The 27,150-nt window shown below is 38.6% G+C and overlaps 1 protein-coding gene across 6 annotated transcripts in view; it reads left to right on the top strand.

Annotated features, from left to right (window-relative positions):
* The window catches only part of LOC127953278 (protein sidekick-2-like), a 128,738-nt gene extending 102,965 nt beyond the window's left edge, over nucleotides 1-25,773 (top strand). Inside the window, exons 17-45 of one of the 6 annotated variants that reach the window (XM_052552309.1) lie at nucleotides 148-329; nucleotides 1,421-1,536; nucleotides 1,707-1,902; nucleotides 2,000-2,098; nucleotides 2,178-2,369; nucleotides 4,038-4,159; nucleotides 4,252-4,361; nucleotides 4,438-4,588; nucleotides 5,312-5,549; nucleotides 6,280-6,395; nucleotides 6,482-6,671; nucleotides 6,761-6,859; nucleotides 7,667-7,861; nucleotides 7,945-8,146; nucleotides 8,251-8,354; nucleotides 8,615-8,685; nucleotides 8,798-8,933; nucleotides 9,649-9,705; nucleotides 10,547-10,648; nucleotides 10,804-10,919; nucleotides 12,770-12,956; nucleotides 13,957-14,094; nucleotides 15,708-15,869; nucleotides 15,980-16,105; nucleotides 16,197-16,361; nucleotides 16,451-16,591; nucleotides 18,054-18,198; nucleotides 21,141-21,270; nucleotides 23,165-25,773. In XM_052552309.1, coding sequence (XP_052408269.1) covers nucleotides 148-329; nucleotides 1,421-1,536; nucleotides 1,707-1,902; nucleotides 2,000-2,098; nucleotides 2,178-2,369; nucleotides 4,038-4,159; nucleotides 4,252-4,361; nucleotides 4,438-4,588; nucleotides 5,312-5,549; nucleotides 6,280-6,395; nucleotides 6,482-6,671; nucleotides 6,761-6,859; nucleotides 7,667-7,861; nucleotides 7,945-8,146; nucleotides 8,251-8,354; nucleotides 8,615-8,685; nucleotides 8,798-8,933; nucleotides 9,649-9,705; nucleotides 10,547-10,648; nucleotides 10,804-10,919; nucleotides 12,770-12,956; nucleotides 13,957-14,094; nucleotides 15,708-15,869; nucleotides 15,980-16,105; nucleotides 16,197-16,361; nucleotides 16,451-16,591; nucleotides 18,054-18,198; nucleotides 21,141-21,270; nucleotides 23,165-23,566 — 4,390 coding nt within the window. In that variant the 3' untranslated portion in view covers nucleotides 23,567-25,773. Of the gene's footprint in view, nucleotides 1-147; nucleotides 330-1,420; nucleotides 1,537-1,706; nucleotides 1,903-1,999; nucleotides 2,099-2,177; nucleotides 2,370-4,037; nucleotides 4,160-4,251; nucleotides 4,362-4,437; nucleotides 4,589-5,311; nucleotides 5,550-6,279; nucleotides 6,396-6,481; nucleotides 6,672-6,760; nucleotides 6,860-7,666; nucleotides 7,862-7,944; nucleotides 8,147-8,250; nucleotides 8,355-8,614; nucleotides 8,686-8,797; nucleotides 8,934-9,648; nucleotides 9,706-10,546; nucleotides 10,649-10,803; nucleotides 10,920-12,769; nucleotides 12,957-13,956; nucleotides 14,095-15,686; nucleotides 15,870-15,979; nucleotides 16,106-16,196; nucleotides 16,362-16,450; nucleotides 16,592-18,053; nucleotides 18,199-21,140; nucleotides 21,289-23,164 lie in introns of all 6 variants that reach the window. The other 5 variants (XM_052552308.1, XM_052552307.1, XM_052552306.1 and 2 more) reach the window with 5 other exon arrangements.
* Nucleotides 25,774-27,150: the final 1,377 nt, after the last annotated feature.

Here is a 27,150-nt window from a genome sequence, read left to right as displayed (position 1 = left end):
TCTTCTAGAGTAGACCGGCCCTCGTCTGCTTCACGTCCCATTGGAGCCAATAGTGTCCTCTCAGCGAGAACTCTTATTTTTGAGTCTTAGAAGTCACGGGGCTGATGCTTTTCCATCGTCTCATGCTGTTCCCACCATGCTGCTCAGGTACTGTCTGTCTGGTTTACCGGTGGACTGTCAGATGAAAAACATCACCAACCCAGACCAAACGAATCTCCTGCTGGAGGACCTCATCATTTGGACCAACTATGAGATTGAGGTGGCTGCTTATAACGGGGCGGGCCAGGGCGTCTACAGCCCCAAAGTCACAGAATGGACCCTGCAAGGCGGTGAGGATCTTGAGAATATCTTCTATCAACAGGTTTTTTAAAGTTTAATTTAATATTAAATATTTTAGATTATTTATTATTTATCTTAAATTAAAGATAATTTATTTTTATACAGTAACGGGGTTGAATAGTTACACTTGATAAATGCCATCAACACTACAATTTGTGTAAATAAATCTGAAAATTGAATAAGACTTACTTCTCTTGTCATCACATTGAAGAAAGCATTCAAATGATGTCACTTCCTGTGCGTCACAGTTTAATTTTTATTGTATTTTTTTGTTATAGGGAAAAATCACGCAGTTACAGGGTTGAGCACAACATGCAGGTCAAAGTAAAACAATTGTTTTTGGTCATTAAAATTAGATAATAATTAAATATGAATACAATTTCAACAGATTGAATAAACAATTTTATATCAGATAGTTTTATTTTGTTTTATTTAGAAGGAATATTACTATTTTTTGGTATTGTGGAAAAATATTGCTGAATATATGTTTTTTGGTCAGTAAGCCATTATGAAACAAAAATATATTGCAGTATATTGGAAAATATCATGTTATATATTAGGAATATATTCTTATATATATTTATTTTTTCCAATATATTGCAATATATTGAAAGCGGCAATCATTTGTATATTTTGCAATATATTATATAATATATGTATCATCAATATATTATTCAAATTTATAAAATATTAGAAAATAAAAAGGGAAAATAATATATTACAATATATCACGATATATTTTAAGAAATATATTGGTAAATATATTTTCCTTTCATAAGGGAGGTTAGTTAGTAATTTGTTATGAATATGACTAAATGTTTAAAATCAAATTTAACATTAGCTACAGTATAACATAAGGGTTAGATACAGACCTGTGAGATGTTAGGTAATATATAAGGGTTAGATACACCTCTGTGAGATACAGAGGTGCGACAGACCAAAATCACCAATTTAAACTAAGTACTTGTAATTTTTATACAAGAGTTTATATACCATGTCTAATAGATGTCACACAAAGAAATCATTGTCGGCTCTTTGATTTCCCTCACCATCTCACTTCGTCAAATCTTCTCCTTTCCAGTGCCCACGGTCCCACCAGGGAACGTCCAGGCCGAGGCTGTCAACTCCACCACAGTCCGTTTCACATGGAGTGCTCCAAGCCCACAGTTCATCAACGGAATCAACCAGGGATACAAGGTGAGCGTCCATCCACTGCCCTCTAGTGGTCGAGCACAAGTGTGCAGTGCCCCTTTTATAATAATGCTTTCATTACGTCCAATATATGTCATGCTGAGACAGCGGCAGGATTCACATTGGCTTGTGCTAAGTGATAGTGGTCACATCTGTCCGCTTTTTTTTTACTTCAGCTGTTGGCATGGGAACCAAGCCACGAGGAAGATGTTACCTTGGTTACTGTGAGACCCAATTTTCAGGACAGCGTTCATGTAGGCTACATCGCCGGACTGAAGAAGTTCACGGAGTACTTCACCTGCGTGTTGTGCTTCACTACACCTGGAGATGGCCCTCGTAGCACTCCGCTGCACGTACGCACCCACGAAGACAGTGAGTGTCCTTTATTACATACTCCATCCATCTCGACCCATGAGGATGTTCTGTTCAGGCCTTTAAAAAGACTTGATGTGGGTGTCTGTATGCTCAGCTCCTGGACCCGTAGGTCACCTGAGCTTCACAGAAATCCTGGACACGTCTCTCAAAGTCAGCTGGAAAGACCCGCCGGAGAAGAACGGCCTCCTCACCGGTATCTGAACCACCCCCTTTAGCGGTTTCTCCTGATCTTCTGGCTGTCTGCTGAACCGCTTTCCGTCTTGTGCCTGCAGGGTATCGCATTTCCTGGGAGGAATTCAACAGAACAAACACTCGCGTCACGCATTACCTGCCCAACATCACACAGGAGTACCGGGTCACCGGACTGACGGCGCTCACTACCTACACCATTCAGGTGGCCGGTATGACCTCCAAAGGTCAAGGTCAGCTGTCGTCCTCCACCATTTCCTCTGGTGTACCCCCAGGTGAGTTTCTTCTCATGTTTTCTCTTACTCCAGGATTGCAGCGATGCCGTCATGTATGTCATCATTCTCCAGCAACGTGTCTTCAAGCTGTCTGTAAAATATAATAATGATAATAAAATAAAAATACAACTATAATAATATGAAAAAAAAAATATATATACATATATATGTGTGTGTGAAATTATTTACTATTGCAAATATTTTGTAAAGTAATGATACTTTACAAAAAATAATTGTAATGATTTCAAAATAAATTTATAAATAATGATAGATCTATATAAATAATGATAAATCAATGCTAAATTGCTCAACTGTTCAAAAGTTTAGGGTTAGTAAGTTTTTTTTAAACACATTACCTTTTTTGTTTTACTATTTGTCAAATAATATTTAAATAAAATATGAAATGTGTATAAAAAATTAAAATATAATTAAGCAGCGCAACTGTTTCCTACGTTAATAATAATGCAAAATGTTTCTTGAGCATCAAATCAGTATATTAGAGTGATTTCTCAATGATCATGTGACACTGAGAAATAATGGCTTTTTTACTGTTTCAATCAAATAAATCAGTAAAAGCCTTTCCAAGAGTTAAAGCCTTCTTTCTAAAAATCTTAACACCCACAAACAGTAAGAATGTGTATAATCTTTAAAGATAGTTCACCCAAAAACTAAAATTCTGTCATTAATTTCTCACCCTCGTGTTGTTTCAAACCTATAAGAGCTTTATTCATCTTCAGAACAGAAATAAATTTTTTTTTTTTTTTAATGAAATCCGAGAGCTTTCTCCATACATAGCAATGTGTTGTGGTACTCCTATGAACGTGCTTCGAAGACTGACATGGAAATTGTTTGCACAAAAAAAAAAAAAAAAAAAAACGGACGATCCACTGATGTCACATGGACTAGTAAACGATGTCCATGTGAATGTGTCAGTTGCATTGGAGGGACAGAGAGCTCTCGGATTTCATCAAAAAAGTTAATCTTGTTTACCGAAGATGAACGAACGTCTTACAGGTTTGGTAAAACATGAGGGTGAGTAGTTAATAACAGAATTGTAATACAGGGTGGGAAAAAAATGCATTTAAACCCTGATATCAGTGTAAGAGCTGGAAAGACAGCTTGGTTGTACATCCCTTAGGATGTTAACTTTCTGCTGTGTGGCCTTATTAACCTTACTCTTGATACTGAAGTTAATGAAGGCAAACTGAATATGATGGCTTTGTGCATTAATATTCATAATCTTCAGCCATCTCTTAGACAGAAGCAGACACTAAACACAGTAAGATGAGACACTGTGGAAAGATGCTTTGGCGTTGTCCTCTGTAGATGCTTGTAATGAACCATCAGTATGCTGGATGGATCACACCTTTTTTTTTTTTTTTTTTTTTTTTAAATCAAACCTATCTTGTCTCACTTTCTGTTCCCTGTGATGCTAATTTGCAAGCTTCTGCTTCTGCATGCAAAACTTTACTGATGGCAGACAGAAATGTGTCATGCAAAAGTCGTCTGTATATTGTTCAGTATAGTGTGACTTCATTTTATTTCTTTATTTATTTAATTCAGGAGGAGGTATTGGGAGTGAATGGCAATAATATGAAGTCTTTTATTTTTTCCACTGAGCCATTTCAACCATTCATCTTGCATGTTTTAATTCTCCTGTTCCCATAGAGATGCCTGGACCTCCTACCAACATTGCCATCTCTAACATCAGCCCACGTTCAGTAACCCTGCAGTTCAAACCAGGCTATGACGGCAAAACATCCATCTCACTCTGGCTGGTAGAGGCTCAGGTAGTACAGAACTACATTACGTTGTTCATTCATCTCAAGCGCTCACCTTGTTTTATCAGCCATCACTGTTTTTTCTCTCTCCTTTGTTGCAGATTGGTGTTATCGGAGAAAACGAGGAGTGGGTCATTGTCCATCAGTTGGCCAATGAGCCTGATGCACGATCTCTTGAGGTCCAGGGCCTGAACCCCTACACGTACTACAGGTCCACCTATTGAATTCTGGGATGTACTTACATATATTGTCTGTAGGCTGCATACTAATTTACCGTCTGATTATAGATTTCGAATGAGGCAGGTGAATATAGTAGGAACAAGCCCACCCAGCCAGCCATCTAGGAAGATCCAGACCCTACAGGCTCCTCCTGACATCGCCCCCGCAAACATCACTCTCCGCACGGCCAGTGAAACCAGCCTGTGGCTCAGATGGGTGGTACGAATGTGTCCTGGAATGTGATCAAAATGCTTAAGAGGGAAAAGAATGTGGAATTGATTGTGTTTGCTTTATTTTGTTAAGTAATCCTGAGATTGCATTTTCACCCAGGGGAAAGTTTTATTGCTCAGTGTTTGCTCATTCATAGCTCGGGAGATTAATGGATGTCCCAGTCACATGTTTTATTTAAGTAGCAAATGATATTGATGTTTCAGAGATTTCTCGTTCCTCGTTATTCCTGATTCTTTAGGTTAAAGAAGTGTCTTCGGAAAGAATCATGTTTGCTGAACTCAGAAAAAGCAGTAAAGAAAAGGTTGTGCAGAAAGGAGATGGTTTAGGCGTGTTTTATTCAAATATCTCAGCTTGGGTGCGATTACTCATTTTGAAATTCATTAACATTAGAATGAAGTTAAGCACAAATCCATGTGCATGTGCACATGTTGTGAATTAGGCAGAAGTTATCACCTGTATGTGTGTATGAACAATCCACAGTAATTCATGAATGAGACCCATTGTCTATTCTGAAACTCTTAAGAGACATGCATGAAATTAAGAAAAAAGTCTCCATTTGCATCTCTTTGTTGTGGAAGAAAAAGTTAGGGGATTGAAGATGTTTTATTTGTGATGTTATATTCCTAACAGTGAAAGGACCTGGTCGTCTAGTGATAATTCTTCTAAGATGCAAAAATGTGTATTCTAAGTTGAAGTGTGTCTGTATTCTAGCCGCTGCCAGAGTGGGAATACAATGGAAATCCCGAGCTGGTGGGCTACAGGGTGCAGTACTCTCGTCTAGGCTCTAAGGCTGGGGTCCTGTCCCACATCATTCCTGACCGGCAGGAGAGGGAGTTTACCATTGAAGACCTGGAAGAGTGGGCGGAATATGAAGTCAAAGTGCAGGCGTTCAATGGCATCGGGCCAGGACCATGGAGCCAACCAGTTCACGGGAGAACCAGAGAGTCAGGTGAGAACTTTGCTGTGCTTTCTTTCCTTGCTTTCTTGTACTTTGCAAAAACCTTTTTGAATGCTTTCGCCACACTGCTGACCTTTGATTTAATTATGATGGCTGCCCACAAGAACACTTTATTGCTCAAAGCTTGTACTTTTATTGCCCGGGAGCCTTCATGGAATTTGCAGTTATGATTCAGCTGACTTTGTATCTCCTGAAATTGCTTAGGAGAAATGAAAATAGAAATAAATGAGACAATTGCTGGCACACAGTAAGATAATATTGCTATAAAATGAATGTGGATCATATAATTCGGATAAATGATGAAACGCATTTGAGTTCATATCGACTTTCAAGTTTGTGAGAATGTTGAGATCTTGTTTGAAACTTTAGAGGAGATGTGAAATTCCCGGGGGACTTTTTCTCCATTTGCTCTTTATTGCTTAGTCCATTAAACGTTATGTTTCATGCAAGATATTTTTTTTTTTTTCTAAAAAAAAAAGTTATTTTCTAGTTTCAGTCAAACAGTCTGTCATTTACAGTTTGATTAACAGCTGGAAGCGCAGTCGGCAACACGTTTTTACCATCACGTACTGAATTGTAACCAGACTGCATTGGCATATGCTCTATCTTGTAAACATATGACAGGTACAATCAATGACAAAATGTACGCTGTTCTAATTTGAAAGCCTGATCGCTCATATGGTTGGTAATTGCTGGTTTACTTGTTTTCTCCATTCGTTAGTCCCCTCAAGTGGCCCTGCAAGTGTTTCGGCTTTTGCTACCACCTCCAGCAGTATCCTGGTCCGCTGGGGTGAAGTTCCAGAGACTGACCGCAATGGACTAATTCTGGGCTATAAGGTACATTGACAACAGGCTTCTTACCAGATTTACTGTTCTTGAGTCCATTGTAGTAGTGAAGAGATGCATTAATTTTTTCCTCTCAGGTGATATACAAGGACAAGGATGCAGAGTCAGCCCTGCGTTTCTGGACAGTAGAGGGAAATACCACTTATAGTGTCCAGCTCACTGGTCTTGGGAAGTATGTGCTTTATGAGATCCAGGTTCTAGCCTTCACCCGTATAGGAGATGGCATGCCTAGTTCTCCGCCAATCTTTGAGCGCACGCTTGATGATGGTGAGAATCTTAACCACATTAATTTAACAACCACCATAAATTATTATTCTTGCTTATGGTGTGCTAGTTAATTTTTTTTTTTTTAACAGTACCTGGGCCTCCAGTCGGGATCCTTTTTCCTGAAGTCAGGACTTCCTCAGTGAGACTGATCTGGCAACCCCCTGCTCAGCCAAATGGCATTATCCTTGGTAAATAATTTGTATAATCTCTTTAATACTTGACATACTGTACTATATGATCACAGTACGATTATGGGTAAAATCTATTATCTCATTGGAGCATGACTTTTATGTAGAATATGAATATGAATGTGTTACTCTAAAGGGATGATAAAAGACTTATGACAAGACTTTGAGTAAACTAATAGTGATCCAAGATATCAACTAGACTGTTACTAGCCACTGTACTCTGTTAAACTTTATTTTAGTGTCTTTGTTAGCATGCTCACTTTCTATGCCAGTTGTCCCTGATTCAATCTAGCTTGGAATGGTGTAAGTAGGACCAGATTAATTGGTGCCGTGACCCGGATAGGTGTAAGGGATTGTTGTGCAGGTAACCTCACTTCCTTGGAACTCATGAGGCACACTAGGGATTGACGCAAGGGCCTGTGGTCTTTATCATCCTAGTTAGCATGGTCCATTGGTGCCAACTAAGATCCTATGCAGAATGTGGAAAGTAGGACAAGTTATATTGGTGTTGTGACCTGGATGGGAGTGAGTTTTAGGAAGGTGTTACAGCTAGTCCAGCTAGTAGAGATCACAAGGCAGGTAGATCTAACTTCCCTGGCCTCAAGAGGCACAGTAACATATGTGGCTAGGTAAAGTAGCTTGGGTCTTTAATTACTAGAGGCTGCAGTCTTTAGCATCTTTGTTAATGTGTCTTCCCCTCATGCCAGTTATACACTATGAATCCCAGTCAGAACAGTGCATGTAAAACCTACAAGGTTATACAATTCAGAATCCTCTGATTGAAATGTTTATTTGTCTCTTATCTAGCGTATCAGATAGCTTTCCGGAAAAACTCCTCTAGTATTACCTCTGCCAGCGTTGATGTTCTCAACCCAAGTGCACGACAGTATACAGCGACTGGACTGAAACCAGAGAGTGTTTATGTATTCCGCCTCACGGCCCAGACTCGAAAGGGATGGGGAGAAGCAGCAGAGGCACTTGTGGTCACTACAGAGAAGAGAGGTACTGCTTCATCTCAATTTTCAAGGTCAGGTGCTTTTTACTACATGTCATTGATTGCAATTGCTTGTCTGATCTCCTCTCAGCACACCCTCAACCCACAAGTCGTCCAGTTGTGCCTCAAGAAGAGGTCCAGGCCCGCAGTGTACTGTTGTCATGGGAACCAGGCAGCGATGGTCTGTCTCCCATCCGATACTACACCATCCAGTACAAAGAGCTGCCCGACAGCAATTGGACCGTCCACTCAGCATCGGTCAACCATGAGGCCACTTCATACGTAATAGACAAGTAAGCCTAAATGGAGTCTGTAATGAACTTTCTAAACTTTGAGGGTCACAGAGGACAACACTGGTGATGCCACAGTCCTACTGAGCTTTTTTTCCTATTCGCAGGCTCAAACCTTTCACTTCCTACCTGTTCAGAGTGAAAGCCACTAATGATATTGGGGACAGCGAGTACAGCGAGGAGAGCGAGGCAATTACCACTCTACAGGACGGTAGGGGCAACTGCGAAGCACTTTATTGCTGTCAGGGAACAAGTTCCTGAGGCCTGAGATGAATCCTAATGTGGCCAAAATATGACACAGTCAGTGAAGGGGAAAAACTGCAGGGTTACCTCATGCTTGACCTTTGGTGTTTAACCAGAACTGACAACAGTCACACCACTGGTTTCCACTTTTGGTTATTCCACTCTTATCAGGGTCCTTGCAGCTCCACAGTCATTAACTGAACAAACTGTCTGTTTGTGTTCCATTAGCACCCGACAAAGCTCCCACAATCCTCTCTGTGACACCACACACCACCACATCTGTGCTAGTCCGCTGGAAGGTGAGGTCCGATTCATCACACTGTTCTGAGAGGGAACACAGGTTTTTATCTGTTGTTGAACGTTGTGTTTACAAACGAGAGATAATGACATAATCTGTTCAACCCCATCCAGCCACCCCCTGAGGAGGAGATCAATGGTATTTTGCTTGGTTTTCGAGTACGCTACAGAGAACTGCGTTATGACCGCCTACGCAGCTTCACAGTGCGCACAGTTAATAACCCGTCTGCCAACTGGGCCGAGCTCACAGGTGAGTCTTCATTCAACTTACTCAAATTAAGAACAAAAATTATCTACCTGTCTATCTGGTCCCTTACTAAATGTAGTATTGTAAAGTAAGTATTGTATTCTAAGTTTTGTCTCACGGTACAGTCATGGTATGATATGACGACTTGACATGTTATAATGACCATAATGAACATATTCAAGTATTACTACTACTATGTTCTTAAAAAAAAAAGCGGTCTCATCCTACCAAGCCAAAAATGTAAACACATGATGCTACTGCGGTACATTTTTGTTCATGTCTGTTAAGTAAATGCGTCTTTTGTTCAGTATTTATTAGACTGATAGCTAATCCCAACAACCCTTAAACCTGGAAATCAAGTTACAACTGTACTACATGTATAAGAACATGAAGAAATAAGCTAATTCAGCAAAAAAAAAAAAAAGCTAACTCATGTGTTTCATGTTTCCATGTAAAGGCAGATTCTATAGCAGCTCATCTCATTACCATGCATGTAATGAGAGCTTTAGTGTATGCGGGCTGAGTTAATTGTCTCCTCAGCAGTTAGTTTCTCTCTCAAAGTGTGAAGAAGTGCCTGCCTTTCTGCTAGCAGGAGCTAATGCGCTAATCCAGCTTTTGTTTATCTCTCTTACATTCTCTTTATACTTCTCCCTCTTTACCTTTGGTCTTCCTCTCTGCCATCCTCTGCCTCCTCTCCCCTCCACCCTACCGTCTTCAGCCCCCTACAGCGTGAGGAACCTGACAGAATCCTCACTTACCCAATACGAGCTGGACAGTAAGTCCTAAGATTCGCTCTCGCTCTTTCATCGGTGTTTCTATCGTCATCATTTATACCAGTGTTGGGAAAGCTACTTTAGGTTGTTCATAATTTAAGTAGTTCAACTACAGTCAAACTAGAATATTGAACATTTAGCTAAAATAAACCTGCAAAGAAGTTATATTCTTACACACACACACACACACATATATATATATATATATATATATACATACATATATTCAGTTCAACTAATCCTATATCAAAATATTACTGTTTTTCTCAGATTCTATAAAAAATTATAAGTGCGATAAGGGCATTTACTGTATGTAAATAATATATTATTTTGCAAAGTTATTCTTAATATTAGTTTCAAATACTATTATTTATGTCCATCAAAAAATTAAATGTAATAGTAGTTAATATATTAAGTATTCATTTATATTATTGTACTATTTAGCATATTTATACAAATAAAGGTGTTCATATTTGCACAGGGGCCCAAATCTGCTACTGAAGAACATTAAGTTAGCAGCTATCACAATTTTTTAAGTTAGTCACTCTCCAACACTGCTTTCCACTCATCCATTCCCTCCTGCCGAACTTAGTCTCTGAACTCTAGTAACGTCTCTTTCTCACACCTCGTTTATTTGTGCACATGAGAGCCCAATCTCATTTGTCTCTCTTCTCACGTCTGGTCATGTCTGACTGTGCCCATTTCTCTCCACACTGTCATTGACTTTTCCTCTCAGCATCTCACTTCATTGGAAGGGGATCATTATGTTTTAGCACCATTTAAGGTTTTCTCATTCTGTATTGAATAGAGCGTGTATGTGTGCACATGTTCTCCATTGTTCAGATCTGAATAAGCACAAGCGCTATGAGATCCGACTGAGCGTGTATAACGCAGTAGGGGAGGGGCCCACCAGCTCACCACAGGAAGTGTTCGTGGGAGAGGCGGGTAAGGGTACAAATATTCCTCCTTGATGCTATAAGTCAATATTGTTGATTTCACAGTCTATTAAAAATGTGCAGTAGTGCTGTCAGTCAATATAAAGTCTAATAAATCAGTTCAAACTGTCTAGGATTCATAGTTTCTCTCTATGTTCTCATCAGTGCCCACTGCTGCACCCCAGAATGTTGCTATCCAGTCCTCAACAGCTACTCAGCTTGATGTCACATGGGACCCTCCTCCACTGGAGGCCCAGAACGGGGATATTCAAGGCTATAAGGTACAACATTTTGATGTGTTTCAGCTAGCAAAAATATAAGCAAGATTATTGCTTTGCCCCAGTGAAACATAATAAATCCTTGTCTGGCAATATGCCAACCTGAGAATATTTTTTTCTGATAATATTTCAGCAATCAAGTCTTGTGTGTTTTCCGTAGAATCAGAACTAGCAATGCTAGATTCATGAATGAATCACTTTTTTTAATCTAAGCGCTCACATGAGTTTGAAAAAATGTCTGAAATTGTTCACAATTAAAGAGGTCATATGATGTTGCTAAAAATAACATTATATTGTATATATGGTGTAATGCAATGTGTTTATGCGGTTTAAGGTAAAAAACAAACAAACACATAATGCACATTAACGTTGCTCCTCTATACCACACCTTTCAGAAACGTGTCTTTTAGTTTTTAGTTTTTTGCTGAAAACGGTGTTGTGAAAAACGATCCCTCAGTTTGATTTATTAGAACAGTTCACATCCTGACAAAGTCAATATACTGTCATTGTGTAATCTTAGTGGGGTTTCTTTCAAAATAACTGACCTAGCAACCATCCAGCACACCCTAGTAACCACCATTCAAATGTCTCTTCAGGCTGCCAAAAGCTAGAAGTCTTATGTAACCTTCGAGCTTTAAACATTTCTTTGGCTGCTCAAGTATTCACTACAAAAAGCTTATATAACTTTAAAACATCAAACCAAACTTCAAACATTTTTAAACTTCCAGACGAAGCTTTTCCAAACCAATATTCAAAGTCTAAACAAACTTTACCTTTTAAGTTGTTTTGGCAGTTCAGTTTAAAACCACTAGTGGTGCATAAACTATACACTGCAACTTCAAACTTTACAGCTCAAAGAAAACATATTTTTGAACAGAAGGATAATATATGCATTCCATAATGTGTTTGGAAGGTTATTTTGGAAATGTAATAGAATAAAGATAGTAATTTACCAATTTACTCAAATTACTTTGAGATCATTCTGAGGTTATAGTAAATACAGATTTTAAATAATGACAAGAAACCTTTTAATAGATACGATGCTGTTTTTGAAATCAAATCTTTAGATAGATATGATGGAAAACACTGTCCTAAATTCTGTGTCCTAAATTCATGAAACATTGATGTCTCATATTTTAGAGCATTCATTTCAATTTGGGAAAGAAATCAATCGTATGTCTGTGCATGTGTGTGCGTGTATGTGTGTGTGTGTGGGTGTGTGTGCGTGTGTGTGTGTGAGAGAGAAAATATTCAGATTTGCCCTTGTAATTGTTTAAACTTTCGTAAGTAACTGTGATTTATTTACACATTTTCTCAGTAACTGTAACAGTTCACAGTTACATTTATTTTGTAATTAAATTACGTAATTCCATTACATTCTGTCCCCATCATTGTTTTTAAAGGTGCATTGAGATGTTCTAGCTTGCATTGCTTTAGCATCTTGAGTTAAACACTGCACTGCCATCTATGGACATGGATCAGTCTCATATTCTATGTAAATTATCTAAATTAATGTTTTATGCAAATGACACTGCTAATAATGTGTTTTGTTCGTCTTTCTGTGTTCTGAATTCAGCCATACAGGTATTGATTGCATGAGTCAAAACAACAGACATTATAACAACGTTATTTTTCTCGTGAACAGGCCAAGAAAGCCTCATTCTTCTATTCTTTTAGAGTTGAATAATGACTACATGACTAAGTGGTACTTAGTCTGATAGACTGATTTAATCAGATACGGTCAGGCTTGGTCTGAAAAGTTTAAGGACTGCTGCACTGAAATATTAAGATTGATAGCCCATCAGATTTACATCTTCTGAAATTATTAATTTGTGTGATTTGTGTCTTTCTAGATTTATTATTGGGCGTTTCAGCTGCAGAATGAGACTGAGCGACTCCGCACTCTCTTTCTGCCGGAGCTGAGCGTGAAGCTGAAGAACTTGACTGGCTACACCACCTACATGATCAGCGTGGCTGCTTTCAACGCGGCGGGGGACAGCCCGCGCTCGCTGCCCACCAGAGGGCGCACTCAGCAAGCAGGTGATCCGCCGGACACAAGCCCATGCAAAATACATCAGTCAACAAGCGCAGAAGTGACCTTCATGCTAAACCCGCTTAGTCTGAAATGCTTTGGGAGAATAGTCTACATCTTTGATCCCGCTGTTTTCCCAAAGCTCCCTGCTGAAAAGGTTATTAATTTTCAATTGGACGGATCACATCATACAGATTGCATGAGGGCTGTGAGACTGTGAAGGAGATGGGTTGTCTCTGAGTATTGGGGGTAGTGTGTAGGAACGGAAGCTTGTGACAGTTCGTTTAGGATGGGGAGCTGGGAACTGGGTTGGAAAAAATGGGCCACATATTGAGGAAGTGCTTTTTGGCAGGTCAGCATAAGGAGAACTGTGTTCCAAGTGATTGAGAAAAGTTAATTTGGCCTTTTCCGCTCCCTTAAAGACTGTGACAGTATAGTGAGGAAGGAACAATGAGAACAGTACAAGCGAGACTGAATCTTGGCTCAGCTTACACTAAGACACTGGGAGATGAGCCAATACGAGCCTCAGTGCCAATCTTCCGGAGGGCAGACAAACTCCTTACATTACTGCAACATTACCCTGACCTCTAACAGAAGAAAAAGCTTAAATATGTGCTGAGAAGTTGTTTTTTTATTTTATATTTCTTTAATTTTAATAAAAATTATAATAAATTCTGCGTCTGGTGTCTCCTGAAAGCTTTATTGTCTGAGATTGTAAGGTTTTTTTTTTTTATTGTTAATCCTGTCAAAGGACACACAACTGATTTTGATTTTAGTAGACTTACATCATTTATATTATTGATCTTACAATTTGATTTATTCACTTATTATGTTCCTAATAAAGTTACCGGCTGACTGCGAGTAACTTTTTTATTTACTCACCAAGGTCAATTTTTACACACATTCGGCAACTGTTAGCCCTGACTAGCTCTATTGAAACCTGTCAATCAAAATGCACTTTCATGAAATCATGTTAATGATTTAATGAGATCTTCTTTTACTCCACAGCTCCAAGCGCTCCCAGTTTTATCCACTTTAGTGAACTCACCACCACCTCGGTCAACATGTCATGGGGTGAGCCCAAGCAGCCCAATGGCATCATGGAAGGCTACCGTGTGGTCTATGAGCCCTGCACGCCTGTGGATGGTGAGAAACTACACCACATTAAAAGCTTTGGTTGAGGAGATTATAGAGATAACTTTTAGTAAGCAGCTGATTTACACCCTTCTAGGCCCGTCATGCTTTTTTAAAATTACAAATGTTCTCCAAACGTGTTTAAGATGAGGTTTCTTTTGGCATTTAATGAATGGCATTCCTATGTGATGTTCCCTCCCTTTGCCCTGTTATTGAGCAAGACTTGGTTAAAAAATTGCCAAGTGTGGTGCATTGGCCAAATTCCACCGTAATTGGGATCAGAGGGGGAATTACTGTGGTCCCATAATGGCTCCAGAGTGGTCAAGGCTTTGAGGGAAAACAGATGTGATAGGCTGCTGTTTACCAATGGCCGTATCTCAGAATCTGGAGAATACGCCTCAAAGGCAAAGGCCCAGCTTTCTCTATTAGTTTAACCCCTAGAGCATGGCCTCGTGCAATGTTCACACGTATGGAAATGTGACTGTAAAACCCCAGAAGCAATACCTGTGCTTGCAAAGTAGCTAAATAGTAGATTGAAAGTGTAATTTCAGTTTAGGTTTTAGTTTTTGCCTTTGCTTTTGAACATTAATATATATATATATATATATATATATATATATATATATATATATATATATATATATATATATATATATATATATATATATATATATATATATATATATATATATGCTTTTGAATCATTATATAATTTATAATTAAATGCATTGTCATAGGCCATGGTCAGAAATATATATAATGTGAAAGATAACGCATACAATAATGCTTTACACTGTATGCTATATTGCTGACAAATGATCTTATCGTGTTGTACTGTATGTATTTTAGATCTGATAATGGGCCAAAAACCAAACAGCTAAAATTACATCTGGCACATTCAGCACACTAAAAATGGAAGGTCAAGTCACATGCATTGCATTGTGGGATACAGTTCCCTACCTTTGCAGATTTTTGCACTAGGATGCCAATTTCCTGTATGCATAGAATATCTCATTGAACAGAGACCAATTACAAGTCAGTATGCAAACAGCTGTAAGAAAGTAGACCAATAGTAATTCAAAATGCAAATATAAAAATTGTTATGACTATTGGACATGTTGAATACAGAACATTCTATCAGTGTAAATTAATTAAAACTTTAATTTGAGATTATACAATAATATATAACCAGAATTATAATGTCGTTCTGTTAAAATACACTTTCTTTTAAAGTTTTGGGGACACTACAAATTTTTGAAAGAAGCCTTTTATGTGCAACAGGGTTTTGAATACCAAATTTAATAATAATAATAATAAAACTGAAATGTTGTGAAATATTATTACCGTTTGAAATAACTGATTTCTGTTGTAATATCAAAAATATAATGCAATTTATTCCTGATCAATTTAATGCATTCATGATGAAGAAAAGCATAAATTGCTTTTGAAAAAAAAATTACTGACCTCAAACTTTTGAACAGGAGTGCATGTTAATATAACTCAATAACATCAATCCAGTGCGGTGTAATAATGAGTGTTTGTATGTGTCATTATTAGTGTTTTACTCTAGCATGGTATCTAGAGTTTGAGTGTTTCCTCTACAGACTCCTCTCCTCACAATTCAGGTGTCAGTAAGGTTGTCACTGTGGATGTGAAGGGCAGCACTCCCTTGTGGATGAAAATCAAGGATCTGGCAGACGGAGTGACCTACAACTTCCGCATCCGTGCTAAAACCCTTACCTATGGACCAGAAATTGAAGCCAACATCACCACTGGCCCTGGAGAAGGTCTTGTTGCCTCACATTTAGCTCCATATTTGCTATTTTGTAATTAATCTAAAGCTGAAGTGTATCGTTTCTGCACCACTAGCATCTTATTTGCATATTTTGTTACACAGGTGCTCCAGGGCCTCCGGGGGAGCCATTTATCTCTCGTTATGGCTCGGCCCTGACTCTTCACTGGTCCAGCGGTGACCCAGGACGGGCTCCCATCACACGCTATGTTATCGAAGCAAGACCATCTGGTAAGTGAGAAAAGAAAACAGCAGAAGTTGTTCAGAAACGCAACATTTAAGGTTGTTACAAAAGGGATAATGGCATTCTAACCATTAATAGATGAAGGACTGTGGGATATTCTAATCAAAGACATCCCTAAAGAGGTGACATCCTACACTCTTAACCTGGATACCCTCAGAGAAGGGGTCACCTATGATTTCCGTGTAATTGCGGTGAATGACTATGGCTACGGTTCTCCAAGTGCTCCTTCTCCTTCAATATCAGGTCAGTAAACTGGCACGCCAGAAAAATCCTAAATGTTCTTGTGTTATGTTGTGCAAACCCATTTTTCTCTTTCTTTTCCCTTTTACCAGCCCAAAAGGTCTCCCCCTTTTATGAGGAATGGTGGTTTCTGGTGGTTATTGCTCTCGTGGGCCTCATTTTCATCCTTCTGCTCATCTTCATCCTCATTATACGGGGACAGAGCAAGAAATACACCAAGAAAACAGACTCAGGTGGGTTGATAAACCAAAAACACTGAAAATAGATCAATAATATCTCTCAGTTTCCCTGATTGCCCTGTCCTTCACTAATGACTCACGCGACTAAATTGAAATGGACTCAAATTTAGCTCCACTTTCCTATCTCTGGTTGGGTATTGCCATGGTGCTCTGGGAAAAAGTGAGTTTCCACTTGAGTGAGGCTCAAATAATCAATAGTAGCATCACTTTCCTTCAATTGGTTGTGGTCATTGCTATCAACATGATTGCTGACTCATTTTGCTGCCTCATGCAAAATTACATCACTTAGGAAAGTAGGTGAAAATCAAGTATTTTCCCACTATTCTTGAGTAGTTTCACACAAAACTCTGACTTGTGAAATGGACCTCAAACCCTTAAGGCCACAACACACCAAACCAGCATAGAATAACTAGTGTCAATTGTATACATTTGGGTCAGAAAGTTGAGCTTGATCACAGGAGAAAGACTACGACCTACTAATGCATATGCATCAACGGTGTCAATAAAAGTGTGAATAATTCATTATTTCGTCATGTTCTCAATGGTCTGGTTTCTACAGCTTTTACTTAGGAGCAAAAATCTGCAATTAAACTTTAAAGAAATACAAATTTAAAATTTATCATGATAATTATCAGTATCGACTTAAAAGATAAAATGTGTCATGATAAAAATTTTTGGGCCATATCACCCAGCCCTACATTCTAGTTGTATGTCCAATATGGACTGTGGGCTCCATCCATGTTGCAACTTTCAGTTAAGAGGTCTGGGGAGATCAGGTTGCGGGCTAATGTGTGTGTGTGTGTGTGGGAGGGATTCTCACATGGCTGCTTCGGAGCTTGGTCAGTGTTTAGTGCTGTGCCAGGGCCAGGTTTAGTTATCAGGGTTGTGAATGTGTAAGTAGCACAAGGGAAGTGTTTGTGTAGGACACAAAGGGCTTTTCTTAAGAAACACCCCACCCACCTGACCCTGTTTGGTCCTGATCTATTGGTGCTGGTTTGTTTAACTGAACTCCAGTGAGGCCAGAAGTTCTGCAAGGTGGGAGATCACACTGTTCATTTAGGCGTAGAGGTCACCGCTCTTATTACCTCTCTGGAGTCACACTTCACTTTGACTCTTTGAGATCAGAGGTCTTTTGACTTTAGAAGATGCATGCTGAATGACCTATTGAGATTTGACTTGGCTTCGCTGACATGGTCATGAACACAAAAAGGTCAAACCCAGAGCTGTACAACTAGAAATTAGTGGTTCAAGATCTGGGCTGGTAGGCATAGTAAGAGATGAAGTTGCATGAAAATACCACAAAGTCAGATTAGACGCACTACAAATTTTAATGTCAACTGCAAAGTGAAATTAATTTCTGTGTACTTAGACATCTATTCATTTGTATTAATATATAATTGGTTGGATGGATGGATAGATAGATCCTCACAGGTTGTCCTCTGATCTTTGTCTTTAGGTGGCCTCTCGAATTGCACATCTCTGCCCCTCTCCCATGGAGAGATGGTACAGCTGGATGAAGGACGCTTCCCTGCCCTGGAGCTCAACAACCGTCGACTCTCAGTCAAAAATTCCTTTTGTCGTAAGAATGGAATATACACCCGGTAAGTATGTGTAAATTAATAACAATTTCCACTCATTAGAAACTTATACAGTGGTGTAACTTCATAGAGAGCATAAAACAGACTCGAACAGTATCTAGTGGAATAGTTTGCTCTGCTAATATAATGTTTTTTTCTGGAATTTTCTTTGAGGTAAAAACACTGTCAGTATGCTGTTCGGGACATTGTTTGCACAATGGATTTAATTCCCAAATGGCCGCAAACAAAGAGCTAGAGAGGAATGTATTCTGTCCACACATAGAGCTTGGGCTCGGCTGTTGATTTAAATTCTACTTCAGCTATCCCTTAAATGGATTGAGTTGGCATGGATTTTAATGACATTCACTCTTTTCAAATCTCCAACTGCAATCTGTCTGGTGAAAGGAAAGGACACACCAGACTGTGAAAGTTGAACATCCACCCCCCGTATCTTATTGACATTCAGAGTGCATTCTGTGCAAATTGACCATTTATGTAAGCTGCTTCTAAAAAGTATTTTTCTACACATTCTCTTCAGCTTAGATCAGACCATATTTATAATAGACATACCGTGTCCCCAGTAGATCAAGGACTAAGAGAAAGATCTTCAAGAACCCAACCCAAAATGTTTTTTGTTGCTCATTTAGCCAAACGCCTTTGAAACCAAACAATAAAGTGATTGATACGTAGGTTTTGTCAGTATATTGTCTGATATGGATCGTAAGATTTTATCCAAACCAGTGGCATGTTATCCGAACATGTTTTCATGATTTGGACCAATCACATTGTTTGGTGGATGGATCTTCCCAGTGTGATGCTGCAAAATGTGATGCTGCAGTTATTGCACTGGAAAAGGCTTGAGTGACTACTTTTGTTATGGTTACCACATTGAACAAACGTGACCAGGTGACTATCTTGCATATTTCCATTAACCTTAGTGAGCTATCGTTTGAAAACTGTCATTTTCCAATGTAATATGAAAAATTCAAATAATTTTATCGATGTATCTCATCTTTTGAAGGAGTTCAGGTCTTAATTGGTGAGGTCAGACCTCCCCAAAACCCCACTGTAGTTTACACTGTGCTCCAGTACTTCTGCAGACACTTTTTTGGATTTGGACATATTTGCATGAACAGTGTACATTAATAGTCTATGGCATTCTCATTATTCTAATGAACTGAAGGACCTTGCAGGCAACTTAACTTGATTGGATGAAGGGATGGGCCTGCTTTGAGTTTCCTCTGGTTGTAATTGGAGAAGCTGCTTTGGGCCCATTATACTGGAATGTGCTGGGGGGTTTGTGCTGGTTCTCTGCCCAGATGCAGAGGCCCGGGACGGGGATCAAAGAGCCTGGGCAGTAAAGGACTTCCACTTTGGATGCAGTCCTGCTAATGAGCTCAAATCAAGATGGAGCCACAAGAGATATCTCTGATGGAGATAAGAAAGGAAAGGGTTTGGTATGGGACGGAAGAGATAGAGGCGAGAGATGAGGCTGGATAAGAAGAATGGAAGACCTCAGCGCTTGTGAATAATTGAAGCCCCTCTTGCCTGCTGAGGGGTGTTGGGGGCTGTTTGAATTGGCTCCGCCTCTCTGCTTCAACCTTTCTAAAACCTCAGCCTCCTCTGAATTTTAAACAGATACAATGTCATAACCCTCCCCTCCCCCTGGTTCTCTTGCTTTATTCCCAGGGGCATGATTTTTGTTGGGACAACCCCTCCACCACCAAGGATTTACATTAGTATACAGCTCGCACATGGTCCTCTTGTTCATTTTTAGGTTGGACAAAGCATCCTACGTTTCGCCATTGATTCCGTTGGCCATGTTTTTTAATGGACTCTCTTGCATGTTTGATATTCCTTTACTCATTAGCTCCCTGCATGGTTCTTTAAAGCCTCTTCCCCATGTGTGTACTTTCAGCTTGATTTATAAGCCAACTGAAGTAAAGTACTGAAGCAGGGCAGCTTACCAGCCTCAGTTCAAAAGCTAATGTCTCCAGTGACCTTGACTTTGAGCATATCAGAGCTCATTATGGCAAATTAAGAAGACCCATCCTGCCATACGCCGGTCCTTCTGCCTTCCTTTTTAACAAACAAGTGAACTGGTTCAAAGAAGTACAATCCAACCCCCTGTAGCCCCTGAATTGGGGGATGATTCGCTGTCCCTTTCCCTTCAGAAGGCTTGTCATCTGTCGTTCCTTCTGAGCTCTGCAGAATGAATGTATTCATCCCATAAAAAAGCTTTGAGAATTGATCCATGAGGATGCTGCATCATTTGCTGCATCATGTCTTTCAAACCCCTAGTCCACACTAGGTGTGTGTTTTTTTTTTTTTTTTTTGTATCCTGTCTGTATCAAAAGCAAAATGCAAAATAAAAGTGGTCCATTTGATTTGTGTGTTAAATTTCAAGTCTTTTGAAACTATTTTGTGTGAAGAACAGGACGAAATTACTTGACTTTGGAGTGTTGCAAGCGGTATCGATGGTATTAACTATGATATACAGTATAAAAAAGGATATTGATATCATGTTAGTACAACACATATGATAATATTGTAAATAACGCAGCAGCAGTAAATGTGGTTGAATTTCACCATGGATTTTCACACTGGTTGCCATCCCTAATAAAATGAAGCAAAGAAGAAGAAGGTGGCGACAGCTCAATTTGTTGCTACCACTGATTCAGTAAAAAAACATGGTTTGTTAGACATGGGGGTGTTAGCCATTGGCAGTGGAAATTTGGCTGTATCATATGTATATATTTTTTATTCTATTGATATTTTGGCAAATGTGTTATTGTAGGTATATTTTTGGCCACACTAATAGCATCATGAAAATCTGAAATCTTGACAGCTGTGATTTTTTTTGAACTAACTCTTTAACATCAGAGATTATATTGTTACTTATCAAAAAATGGCATGGGTTGACTAGGAGTAAATAGGAAAGTTTTCTCTGTGTGATCTTCTCCTAGGTCTCCACCACGGCCCAGTCCAGGCAGCCTGCATTATTCTGATGAAGATGTCAGCATCAAATACAATGACTTGGTCCCAGCCGAGAGCAGCAGCCTGACCGAGAAGCCTTCAGAAGTGTCTGACTCACAGGTGATTCAACCCAACAAGGTCAATGGTTTTCTTAAAATAGCTTTTCTGATGTTATCTGGAATCAAATTGGGTCCTGTTTACTTTCGTAAACTGTTATTTTTACGAACTTATTGTCAATGATTCAAGAGTGCATGTTATTGCAAACAATATTAATTTAAAAAAAAAAGTTTCTCTTCGTAATCTTTAATAAAAACCTAATAACTTGTTCTTACAGCTCTCTGCTTTTGGCTGACAACACAAATTCCTGATCCTCATCAACCCCTCCCCCAAACGCCTGACTAAATTTTTGTATAAAATTCCCACTATTCCCAAATCAGTCAATCACTAAAGGATACAGTCAGATCCTGCCTTAAATCTGTCTCAATGAATATCCCATTTCACTCATAAATGATTCACTTGACTGTCCATATTATTCATACTTCACATGCTTTCTTTTGTCAGTAGGCTTGTGGATGTTATTTAACATTTTAAATGAATTGTTTCACACACAAAACACTAAAGACCACTCCCCACGGGAAAGAAATACCACTAAAAATCTCTTTTAACATCTGAATGGTTTCTCTTAGTCAGTAATGAGATTAAATGTAGAGCAAATGGAGATGTTTGCTTAAGTCGTCTGCCTCTTAGGCTTCTCCTGAGAAAAAGTAATCTTACCCGACTCCCCGTGAGACCACTGCTGTTACACTACACAAATAATTGTCTCATTTGTCTAAATTTTAAAGGAATTATAAAAAGATATATATTTGAGACAGAGTTGGAACGTAAAAGCTGAGAACTCCATTGAGTTTCTTGAAAGAGTTATGAAATTCAGAAAATGTTCCTATGGGCCTCCAAAATGCAGTTTCTTTTACGCTGCAAATTCAATAAATGAATGACGATAAGAATGATCTTTCTTTTACAAACCAGTGCAGTTCATATCATTCCAGGCCTGTGGTCTCATTTCTATGCATTGCTCCTGACAATTGTTTAACTGAAATTTCCCTGTCATAACAAATAGTGTAACTTTTTATGCAACAGGAAGTATGATGTAGGATACTAGAAAGTCTCTCATGATATCTGTCTCCATAACTTTGAAACTGGAGCTTAAAGTGTCATGGGAATTTGTGAATCTCTTGGCCCAAGCTGTGAGAAAGTAGGGGGCATTCCTCTTATTTGAGCATTTGTCTCTGCTCCCACAATCCCACTGGGAGACTTTTGCCTGTTTTTCAGGTACCTACTGTATACTGTCACAACATTACTCCATCAAAGAAACCCTCCCACCACACCACACTTTAGCATAATGTCACAGTAAACAAGTGATATAACTCTTTTATCTCTTTTCTGACACAAAACAGCTGGTGTGCAAATACAATCCACGCAGAGGGTTTTTCAGAATCATGTGTCATCATGAAACACCCTGATTTTTGTCTTGTTATCTGTGAGGCTCTGTAAATAATGTTTTTGCCCTCTATTAGGAGCCACTTAGGTTTTCATTTTAGATCTTTGCTCCTTTGAGTTTCTGATGAGGCTGTAGTTTGTGCTAGTATTCTAGAAGAGCAGTGCTTATAGGAATCTGTAGTCTCATTCATATCCTTCTAATTAAAACAGTAGTTCTTGTATAACTAATATATTTAATGATACTTTTCTCACCAAATGTCATTCCAAACCTGTATGCTCTTATTTTGTGTGGATCTTATGAGGAGAACAGTCTTCATGCAGCTCTTTTCCATAAATAACAACAGTCCATAGTGAGCATCAAGCTCCAAAAAGAATGAAAAACATGCTTCCTTGCTGAATAAAATAATAATAAACTTAGTGGAAAAGTGCTACAATGCTCATTTCCGAAATGGGCTGGAGAAATACAAGCTACTACAGAAAGTGAAGGTGTATACTTTCTTCTTCTTTTCAATTACAGGGCAGCGATAGCGAATACGAGTTGGATCCAAGCCGGCAGAAGACACACTCCTTCGTCAACCACTACATCAGTGACCCCACCTACTATAATTCCTGGCGCCGGCAGCAGAAGGGCGTCTCTCGGCCTCCGGCGTACGGCTACGCCCAGCCCGACACAGTAGCGGAGCAAGAGTCCCGCCCCCACCCGCCCCCACTGCCACCGTTACCACCTCTGCTACCCCACAGCAATCAATCCCCGCAACCCCAGGGCCAGGGCACCCTGTTCAGGCCCAAGGGCAGCCGGACTCCCACCCCGTCACTGCTGACCTCTGACAGCCACAGCCAGCACACCCTGTACAGGCCCCCGAGCAGCCTGGGCACCTCCGCCCAGGTCCCGGCCACAGGATTCTCCTCATTTGTTTGATACCAGACTCTCATTCCAATGACAACACACCTGGGAGGGACTCCTGCAGCATTATTGGTCTGTAATTCCTTTTTCCGCTACACCTTGTTGGACATCAAGATCTGCTTTTGGATTTCATTTTTCCAGGTGTGCAGGTGTACTGTGGGTTTTTATGTGCGTGCAAGAGCATCGAAACGTAGACAATCATTCTGAAGGGAATCGTTCGTTGATTGTACATTTTAAAATACATCAACTTCATCATTCACTGAAAAATAAATTTTGTGCCCAAAATGTTTTTTTTTTTTTATTTTAAAACGACAAAAATGGCTTGACCGCTTATAAAGTGGAGTCCAAAAGTTTTTTGAGACCATCTGGAGTTTTCTTTTTTCTTTTGAATTTTTCTAGTTTCATGTAAGTTTTAGTACTTTGAAATATTTAAGACAAAGAAAAGACAAGGCTAACGGCCTCGTACTGTTGGACCCCACTGTAAATGTTTAAACAAACTGCATTTCACATAATGCTCCAGATTTCCCGAGCTCATCTCTATCATTCTGTTTCTGTGATATCGCTCTGATGTCTTTCACGCAGAAATCAACGACAGAATATTTATAAAAAGCTAGTGTCAAGTTAGTGTCAGTTTCTTTAAACTGAAAAAAGAGAGAATTTTCAGCTCCTTAGACAACAGACTGGGTTATATGTTTCACATTTTACATTGTTCATAATTTACCATGGGTTAAAAAAATGTATCCTAGGTATTCATAAACAGACATTTCATAAACCCTGGGTTAGACAAACGCAGCACAATATGGAATTTCTGTAGAATTCATACAGGATAATTTTTATTTCTTTTCTCTTTTTTTGCTTATTATTTGCTTATGTCCAGCCAAGGAGAAGCTGCAAAGGAAAAGGCCTGTGTCATAATTTTCATTCCACTTTGATACATTTGGAATGGAATTTGACTCATTATGTGACTAAATTTGTTTTATTCTACATTATTTATTTTCAGTATTGGGTCCATGTTTTTGTACAGTTTGTTGAGGATCGCCACCCATTAGTTGGTGCTACCATCATCAAACATCAGTTTTCAAACCCATGGACAAAAAAGAACGGGTTCTGTCACTTTTCATGGAAAATAACAACCTATTCCCATCAAACAATGCAAAATATATGGATGTATTAATCATGCATTTGCATTAAGCAAAGTCGAACAAATGTGAATTTGTGCCAATATCAGTCTCTAAGAAAGTTTTTCTGCTTCTGAAACCAACCGAACACTGAGGAGCAGAAAAGGAAACATAAATTTTATAGCGATATGGAATTTCAATACAAGGCCACTTGCATTTATTTTAGCAAATGATGTCTCATCTGTAATGGCTTCAAGGATATAATAATGCCTTTGGAAAAAGAAAAGAAAATGATGAGTATCTTAAAGAAATAGTTTACGCAAAACTGTTTCTGTCTTCTGTTGAACACAAAAGAAGATATTTTGAAGAATGTTGGGAATCACAATGGACGGTATCCGTTTTTTTTTTCCATACTATGTCAGTAGCTACCGTCAACATCCTTCAAAATATCTTCTTTTGTGTTCACCAATGAAAAAAATGAGTAAATGATGACAGAATTTGCATTTTGGGTGAACTATCCCTTTAATAACACTCATGCGATTAAGATTGATCACTCAAAATGTATGCGCACATGCAAATCTGTATACAGCTGTATAAAGATATTGTGTGGGTCAATATCTTCCACAGGTAGTGCACATGAAACCTTCATCATTAGCATACGAGCTCCACAGTGTCAGTTGATTTTGTACAGACGAGTCAAAAACATCATCGAGTCAGTCTCACATTCGGGATCTGTTGTTCAGAGACTGATAAAAATGTCTGCTCTTACAAATGACATTGTATGTATTTCTCTGAATATATTGTAGAATGTGTTTTTACGGTTCACAGTTTGACATGGTGTACACATACAGTATGCTTACGTGTATGTCAGCAGATACGCTTAATTTATTTATAATCGATTGGTTTTATACTCTTAACTTAAGAAGAACAGCAGCAGTCTAATGTGGAAACAATTTTAAAGGACTTGAAAACTACGATGATCATGATTCACGATATCTCCTGTCTTGTTCTCTGTGAGGTGACTATCACTGTACAAAACTTGATGAATTATATTGGACCAAGGCATGGTTCATATCTAAAAATAAATTACTCTATTTTTCAGTGTTTTTTGTTGATGTCTTGCTTTGGCTTTTGAAGGTTCAGAAAAATGCCTTTTTGCTGTTGTTGTCATTTTCTTAAGGAAAAATGTACGTATAGTAAAATTTACCACATTTACCAAAGTCTTGTGGTCTGTCAATAAAAAAATATTTTTGAAGGTATCTTACACGTATTCAAAGCTGAATTGATTTGATAGAAAATACAGTAAAAAACAACAATAGTGTGAAATATTATTATAATTTAAAATAACTGCTTTCTTTTTGCATATATTTTCAAATTGTATTTATTTTTGTTATGTAAAGCTGAATTTTCAGCACAATACTCCAGTCTTCAGAGTCACACGATCCTTCAAAAATCTTTATAATATGCTTTTCTGCTCAGGAAACATTTCTTATCATTTTCAATATGTAAAACAGTTGTGTTGCTAAATATTTCGAAACCTTCATATTTTCAGAATTCTTATATGAACAGAAGGTTTAAAGGAAATGCATTTATTTGAAATAAAAATATTTTGTAACAATAGGTGTAGTATATAATTATATATTTTTAAAACACAATAATGTAATTATTTTATTCTATGTACATTTTTGGCTATTATAGTTCTAGTCAGTAACTAGGGTGTATATTTTATTCACATTTACTGCATGACTCTACTTGGTTTGACATTGAAAAGAAAAGAAAGAAAAATTCATAAAGAAGCGAGACGTTTCAGCAACTCTTGCCTCATTCCCCTGCAGATACAGTGTAGATAGATTTGGGCCAGATGAGAATGGGTAAGTGAGCGCTGAATCATTCGACATCTGAAGAAACTGAGCTTAGATGTGGGAGAGTTTGCCAGCATGGAGATAATCTCTTTATTCCAGGCTGGAAAGCATCGATCTGGACATCAGGGGGTAAGAGTAGAGATGTCACAAGAGAGATGAGAAATAATAACCCAGTGAAGGAGGAGAGACTAAGTTTATAGTGTGGCCTACACAGAGAAAAACCTAGAAATAACCATGCATACAAACATTTCAAGTATGCTTTATCAGTGTAAAAAAATAAATCAACAAATATGAAGTATAATGTTAAGGACGGTAATTGCATAATGCAAGATTGTGACTTAACAGACTTTCTCAATGAGACTTCTAGTAATAATGTTCTGCTCCATTCATGTAATTTACCATTTGAATGGATGCATATTTTACTGTGTAACTGCCACTGATGGTTCAGGTTGAAAAACAAAAAACAGTGATATATGACCATACTGTTTGCCTGTTGAGAGCAGATAGTGATCTCACTGTTCAAACATGCCTTTCTTTTGTTCACACAGTGCCAGAGGCCTTGAACTGCAAGAGGATACTCCTCTTTAGGCACATGTATGAGGTGCAAATTACACATAAT

The sequence above is a fragment of the Carassius gibelio genome, chromosome B3, assembly GCF_023724105.1.
Source record: "Carassius gibelio isolate Cgi1373 ecotype wild population from Czech Republic chromosome B3, carGib1.2-hapl.c, whole genome shotgun sequence".
In the NCBI taxonomy this organism is placed as follows: Eukaryota; Metazoa; Chordata; class Actinopteri; order Cypriniformes; family Cyprinidae; genus Carassius; species Carassius gibelio.
Note: the sequence above shows the minus strand (reverse complement) of the source record. Positions and strands in the feature narration are given on the sequence as shown.